The sequence below is a fragment of the Papio anubis genome, chromosome 4, assembly GCF_008728515.1.
Source record: "Papio anubis isolate 15944 chromosome 4, Panubis1.0, whole genome shotgun sequence".
NCBI lineage: Eukaryota > Metazoa > Chordata > Mammalia > Primates > Cercopithecidae > Papio > Papio anubis.
Genome location: NC_044979.1, coordinates 117,327,305 through 117,334,395, shown reverse-complemented (window position 1 = coordinate 117,334,395; position 7,091 = coordinate 117,327,305). Strand labels below are relative to the sequence as shown.

The 7,091-nt window shown below is 54.2% G+C and overlaps 1 protein-coding gene across 7 annotated transcripts in view; it reads left to right on the top strand.

Annotated features, from left to right (window-relative positions):
• The first annotated feature begins 1,383 nt into the window (after nucleotides 1-1,383).
• Nucleotides 1,384-7,091, top strand: part of TNS3 (tensin 3) — a 309,033-nt gene continuing 303,325 nt past the window's right edge. For 3 of the 7 annotated variants that reach the window (XM_031665402.1, XM_031665399.1, XM_031665396.1), the window contains exon 1: nucleotides 2,677-2,786. Coding sequence is in view for 1 of the 7 variants with exons in the window: in XM_031665393.1 (XP_031521253.1) it covers nucleotides 1,506-1,550 (45 nt within the window). In the remaining 6 variants the exon portion in view is untranslated. Of the gene's footprint in view, nucleotides 1,551-1,831; nucleotides 1,933-1,987; nucleotides 2,011-2,676; nucleotides 2,787-7,091 lie in introns of those variants that run through there. The other 4 variants (XM_031665397.1, XM_031665393.1, XM_031665405.1 and 1 more) reach the window with 4 other exon arrangements.

Below are 7,091 nucleotides of genomic sequence, written 5' to 3'. Positions count from 1 at the left end.
CTGTAAATGGGTGCCCTAACACCGCACCCATTTGACGCAAATTCATGTTGTCATTCGGCCAACAAGGTTTTTGGCATTATGATGGACAGAATAGCACGTAATTGGCTCTGGGTGTGAAGGTCACCACGGTCTAATGTAAGAGAGGGTTGAGCAAAGTGATGATTTGGTCCAGTTGCACAGAGTGGATGGTGTGGTCAGGCAGCTGGGAAGAAGTTAAGAGTAGCCTCAAGGCCAGGTAGTCCTGAGTCCCTCCCACTTCCTTTGCCTGACCAGGTGGGTGACCTTGAACAAGTTGCCTAGAATGTCAGATCCTGTTTCCTTAACAGGACAAAGGGGATCGTTAATGGGAGGGGACCAGCCTCACCTCCCATTCCTAACTCAGCTGGCTGTGACCTCCTCCCCACCTTCCCCTATGGCATCTTCCCTGGCACCCCTGACTCATCTCATTGACTCTTGGCTTGGTGTCTCCTATAGGGCAGGAAAAATGCCTGCCTCATCTCTGAGGGTTGGGGCTTGGTGCTCATGAAGTCTTTGCCTGGGAATAAGTACCCAGATCAGTCTGGGGATGAGAAACGACACTACCTTCCAGAGCACAGCAGGGGTTGTTCAAGTCGTCCAGAAAAGCAGCTCTTGTTTCTCCTTGTGTGGTGGGAGTGGAGTCAGAGCGTGGTTCAGGCCCCACATTCTCAGCTGTTTGGATCTGGAGCCTCGAAGTTTCTGTTGGTTGCTTCTGAAAGTCTTTTCCAGGATAATTATTCTTGCTCAGTTTCTCTGCCATCTCTGATAAGCTGTTTTCCCTGCTTCCCCCGCTGCCCTGAAGGGGCCAGAGGAGCAGGGCAGGACTCCAGGGCTGCGGATGGGTTAGGCAGTTCTGTTTCCGAATCCAAATCAGTTCTTGGTGACTGTCCTCCAAAACTTGCCCTGGACCCTGCTCTGAGTGGGATGATGAGACCGCCTGCTCCACGTGGCAGATGAAATCTAGGTCTCTCTTCTGTGGGAGGCTGGCGGGGAAGATGTTTTCCTGCAAAGGACCACAGGAGGAACCGCTGATGAAATTTCTCTTGTGACCTCCCTGGAGGAAGAGCAATTCTGATTTCTCCAGAATTTTTCTATTCCTCCGATCTCACAAATGGGGAAACTGAGGCTAAGAGACTGAGTTCAGGGTCATCTGAATCTCAGGGATAGACAGTCAGGATGGACAATCTATAGGCCTTTTCTCCTCTGAGAATCTCTCTGCTCGGGATCGTTTTTCTGGTTTCCGCCTGGCTTGCCTAAATTCTGCTCATTTGTCCCGGCGCATTTTAAGAAGTCATGTGACTTCTAAAGACTTCCCTGACCTCCTCCCTTCATTAGCTGGGTCTTTCAGGGGCTTCTACGGCACCCTAGGCTTTCCGGAGCGGCTGTGCTCCTTTATGTATGCGCGACCCCACTAGACTGTGAGCCACAGGAGGGAGGGTAGGTCTTGCTCCCGGAGAGCACCTTAATTACAAGCGCTGAATTAAAGAATGAACTGGTTGTGCAGGAACCAGGATCCGAACCCACCTCCCCAGGTACTCTGACATAGGCCCGGCGGAACCTGCAAGTCTCCAGACCGCCTGGAGCCTGGGCTGCTCAATGGGTCCGATAATCCCGGGTGCCCTCCGCGGCCAGCGAAGGGAGGTCCCAGGGCACACCTCGGCAGGGCTGGGGGCCCGGGTGACCCGCGCCTGGAGGCGCGCCGTATTGTTAGGGTGATGAGGCCAGGTGACCCGCCAGGCTCGGGGCGCGGGCGCGGGCGCGGGGGCCGGCCGTGGCGATTGCCCGCGCCGCCTCGAGGGGGCCCTGCCGCTGGCGCCGGCCGCCAGCCAGGAGGACGGGCCCGCCCGCGCGCTACTCGGAGCCCAGCCTCGCTGCGGCCATCGCCCCGCCGGACCGCGCCGCAGGCTCCCCCAGGTACTGGGGCCGGGGAAGGAGGAAACGCGGCCACGCGCCGCCGCCCTCTTTGTTTCGGGCCCGGCGCGGGCTTTCGCGGTACGGGCGCAGGAATGACGCTTGGGGAGCGCAGGGATCTGGAGCTGGGGCACGGGGATGGAGTTCAGTGAACGCGGAGGACGGGAGCTCAGGGCGCGGGGATGGGCTCACGGGGGAACCCAGGTTAGGGACCGCTGGGACCCGGCTGGGGGCGCACGGGCAAGGGGTTTCGTGCGCGCGGGTACGGGGTTTGGGGCGCGTGGCGGGCGGCGGCTCGGCAGGAGTCCCAGGACAGGGGCTGGGGCGCGCGGGCCAGCTCCGCCGGAGTCCGGGGACGGGGGCACTGACTGCCTGGGTTTGGGGACAGGGCTGGGGCGCAGGACCACTCGAGTGGGACCCGTGGCGCCCGGGCGCCCTGGACTGAGACTGCGGGCAGAGACGGGAGCAGCTCTGTCGCAGTCGCTGTCGGGACCGAGCGAACTTTGTACCCTAGGACTCCGTCTCGAGACTCCGGGTGGAGAGCGCAGCTAGGGGCTTCAATGGGCAGGCTCGAAACCCTTCTACTTTTTCTAGGCAAACTCTCAGTGCGTCTCTTTCCCTTTCCCTTTGATGGGTGGGAGGTAGGGGGTCCTTTCGCGCTTCCTTTTTTTCCCCGAAGGACGGGACCTCGGGGCGGGGTGATGTTCCGGGGTGGGGTGGGGGGCTGTCCTAGGCTGGGGGCCGGCTGTGTGGCATGTGCTTCCTGGCACTCGGGAGCTGTCGCTGACAAGCAGCAGGAAGGAGGGTCCCTGACGTCCCAGGGGTCTCTATGTCGGTGCTGCGCAGCGGTCTGACATGTGAGTCTGGGGTCCTTTGCTTGGAGTGATTTGAGTGTCTGTGGCGGGAAGAGACTTAGGCGCTCCTCTGGCATTCTCCAGACAGTGTCAGCAGGTGACCCGGACTCCAGCGTGGTTGAAAAACTCAAAGCGCCATCAGGGTGTGGGGCCAGCAGAGAGCACTATTGAGGGTGGTCACAACGCCCTGGGAAGCCCCCAGGCTTCCTTGGGGCCCATTCACACACTTTGATCTTCCGAGATGGCTTCTCCATTTTTTTCACTACTTGAATGCATGATCATGGGGGACTCTGAAAATACACTGAAAAGTATGAATGCAGAACTCATTGTATTAATAGTGCATAGCCCTTCAGAACTAACCAACCTTTTGATAGATTTTCTTGAGGCTTTGGTCTGTGCATATTACTTTTTTAAAGTGCTTTCATGCTTTCCCTTTTGAATGAGGTTTGCTTGTTCTGGTGATTCTGGTTCTTCCCTCTTTGGGGCCTGTGAGGTTATATTTGCAAATCAATCAACAAGTATTAAGAAAGGCTTTTCTGTGCTGAGGCCTTGAGGGCCAGGGAGGGGGTGGGGAGTCGCTGCAGCTGGAGGGTGGAGGGGCAAGGCCATTACCCAGAGATGGAGGTGCTCTGGGTCTTGGTGGGGGTGTGGCAGCACAGGGGGTGGGGGTTGTGTACGCAGGGAGCTGACAGGAGGAACTGGCAGCAAGCCAGACTCCTGACCTTAGGAATAGTAATGGTGACCCCGAAGACAAAGTAACAGGAACGCTGATTGAGTGTTTGCTTGTGCTAAATGCTTTGCAGGCATTCATTTCGTTTCACCCAAATTACAGTCCTTGGAGGAAGTTGGGATTATGATTACCCCATTTTACAGACGAGTAAACTGAGGCAAAGGAAGGCTAAGTAACTTGGCCGAGATGAAATGAAACATGGCAGTAGTGCAGCCTGGGATTCTGGGACAGGACTGTGGGGTCCCAGAGCCCTGCTCCTGGCTGCTGCTGCATGTCTGACTGTCGCCTGAATTCTAATGCATGTCCAGACAGCAATTCCTCAGCTGAGGCTGCCATAGCTATCAGCAGTTCAGCTGAATTATTTCTTTAAAAATCAGCAAAGATGGAAAAACTAGTAGCCCCGGGGCACTACTTGTTCCTGAATGCAAATTGATTGTTTTGTTTTTTCTTACAAAGTATCTCTTTGGTACCTAGTGGTTTGAAAGCGAGCTGCACTGCTTACTCTTGAATGCAAATGGATTTTTTTTTTTTTTTTTTTTACAAAGTGTCTCTTTGGCACCTAATGTTTTGAAAGCGAGCTGTTTGCAAATGTGACTCTGGAAATAAAAGGCAGGAAAGGGGGTGTCAAAGTATGTTCCTCCACTGCAGGAGGTGTTGCTGAAGGGGCTAGCAGAGACCAGAGGAGGAGGCAGTATGGCAAGAACAGTGAGTGGAAGGGCTGACCTACCATCTGGCAGTCGCAGCTTATATCTGCTTAGCATTCTACACAAGGACCCATTTTACAGATGAGTAAAATACCAGGTAAATTCCTAAAGTCTGGGAACAGTTAGGGATCTGAATGAGCCCAGTCCTCTGACTCTATGTGCCCCACTCCTTTCCTAAGATCAGCCTATTGTAAACCACCCCTGTCCACAGGAAGCCTCTTGTTACCTCCGTGTCCCTGTGTATGAACTTGCGAGGGGGAGGAACTTTCCACCTTCCTGAGGGCAGAAAGCATTGTTTAGATCCCTGCCACTTACTAGGAGGCCAGAGACATTTGCTGAGTGCCTCAGCAGCACACTTAGAATTGAGGCTTCGAGGCTTCCTCACAGCGGCCCCATAGATTTCCCAGGGAGGAGCCTCGTGTCTTGCGGGTGGATCTGGTGGGTTTGCTCCATGCAGCAGGGGCTGCCATGGGAAGGGTGGGTCTGGGTGTCTGAAGCTCTCCAGGAGGTGAGTTGACCCTGGGACCCTTGGGTCCTTCGTGTAGGACTCCAGAAAGCATTGGGGGATCAGCTAACCCCTGCAAGCCGTGCCTGGAATGACCCAGAGCCAGTCCTGTCTATCTAGAATCCTCTGCTGCTATCCTTGTTGATCTAGAATAAGGGATGCTGGTTAGTTGGTTAATTGAGTAGGTGTTTAGTTAGCTTAGTTACTCTCTTCCTCACAGTTAGCAAGAGTATTAAAAACCATCATGACTCGGACACAGTTCTTTCGGCCTCCACAGTGAAGGGCATGTTGTGTGGCTTCATCTTCACAAGGATTGTGGTTCACAGGTGTGTCATTTCCACGCTGCCTCGCTGCTTCTAAGACGCCGAGACAACAAAAATTGCTGCCACCAAAATGCTGCTGAGCAGGGCTAAATTCTCCTAGATTGAGAGGGCGTTTTGAATTTTAGAGTATGTTGAGTCCTGATGCAGGTCCGTGTCCTGCTGCAGGGCTTTTTGGGGGCAGCTCGGGCAGGAACAGTGGTTTCCTTGATGTCTGTCCGTTTCTCGTAAAAGCAGAAAACTAGACTCTCCACGTTTCTTGAGCTTTCTGTTTGTACTCTGTGACTCAGGAATGTGTTTGGTACACGTCCACCACGGCAATGTGGGATTGTAGTGCTGAGCTTGGGGTCCTTCGGGTGTCTCCATTGTCTGTGTGGCAGCATCTCCTGTCATGCTCAGTGTACTCTAGGAGCACCGTGGCCCTCTAGGCACACCTCTAACCACCCCCCCAACCTCCCTGCCCCATGCACCTGGTGCAGCTCCACCTGGTATCCCTCACCTGTTGCCTCCTACCCTCGCTGGGAGCTGCCTCTGCCAAACAGGAGGGAGGAGGCCAGTGAAAATGAGGGTGACTGAGGAGGAGGGCCATTAACTTGGGGATGAAGCACTGCACACAATTTAGGGTCCGTCAGAATGCCTCACTGTGTCAGGGAAGGGAGGATTCTTACATGCTGATTTTTTTTTTCTTTTTTTTTTTTTTTTAAGATGGAGTCTTGCTAGAGTCCAGTCAGGCTATCTCAGCTCACTGCAATCTCTGCTTTCTGGGTTCAAGCAGTTCTGCCTCGGCCTCCCAAGTAGCTGGGATTACAGGCACACACCACCACACCCAGCTAATTTTTGTATTTTTAGTAGAGACAGGGTTTTGCCTTGTTGGCCAGGCTGGTCTCGAACTCCTGACCTCAGGTGATCCACCTGCCTCGGCCTCCCAAAGTGTGGGATTACAGGTGTGAGCCACTGTGCCCGGCTGATTTTTTTTTTTTTTTTGGAAGGCAGTAGTCTAGTACTCTTTTGTCTCCTGGGCAAAATGAATGAAAGATTATGCTGAAGGATTCTACGTCTGTGATCTAGAAAATTCCCCCTGGCAGAGGGAGGTGCTCTCAGAGCTAGGGAAGTGCTCCTCAGAGCCACCCCTCAGGGGAGAGACCTCTCTGTCCCTGTCTGTCTCACCCCAGCGCTGGGCAGGAAGCCCTGGGAGCCCTCTGCAAACAGCCCGCCAGCCCTCAGCCTAATAATGCAGCTAACAAGACCCCCTTCCTTTCACTACTCAAGTACCCAAGCTGGCTCTGGCACTTTCTGTTCCTAGTCTGATTGTTGCTAAACCGTGCACGTATGCCATCTTGATGGTCTTCCTTTGCTGGAAGAGAGCGCTGAGACTTAGCGAGCTCAAGTCACTTGTGTGTGTTGTGAGCATACCAAGCCTTGAATCTGAATCCAGGTCCGTCAGCAATGCTTGGAGTTCTTGCCAAGATGAGGGATTTGTGCAGTCTCCATCCGCAGCCCAGCCCCTGCTGAAGTGGCCAGGCCAAGGCTCAGGAGCTGTGGTGGGCCTGCCGTCTACTGCAGCCAGTGCGCCAGTCCCAGCTGCTTCCTCGGCCCCCAAGGCTGGGCCTTTCTTTACTCTTCCTTCCTCCCTCAGCTCTAATTATGGTTCATGTTAGATTGTCTGCCCTTCCTCTTCCTCTTCTTTTTTGGGGAAAGATAGTAACACTTAATATGCCCTTTGCAGGCCTGGCTTTGTTACTAAGATATCAGAAGAATCTTTAGGAATCTTTCTTCTAGTTGCCCAAGTGAGCGGCAACCTGTTGGCACCCAGGAAGGATGAACATGGGTGCCCTGCTAACGATTACAAGTGCCACTCCTAGCCAGGCCATGCTCCTGGGGACATCGGGGGACATCTCCAGGTGGACTCAAGTGTGTCACCTCCTTTCATTGTGTCTTGGCAGCCACAGTGTGACGTGGCATCTCTTGTGTGTAGAGTTTATGAAACTGCTCCTGAAAAGTAGAGACCAATTCGTTGATGCTTTGAATACACCGGGATACACTCGTGGC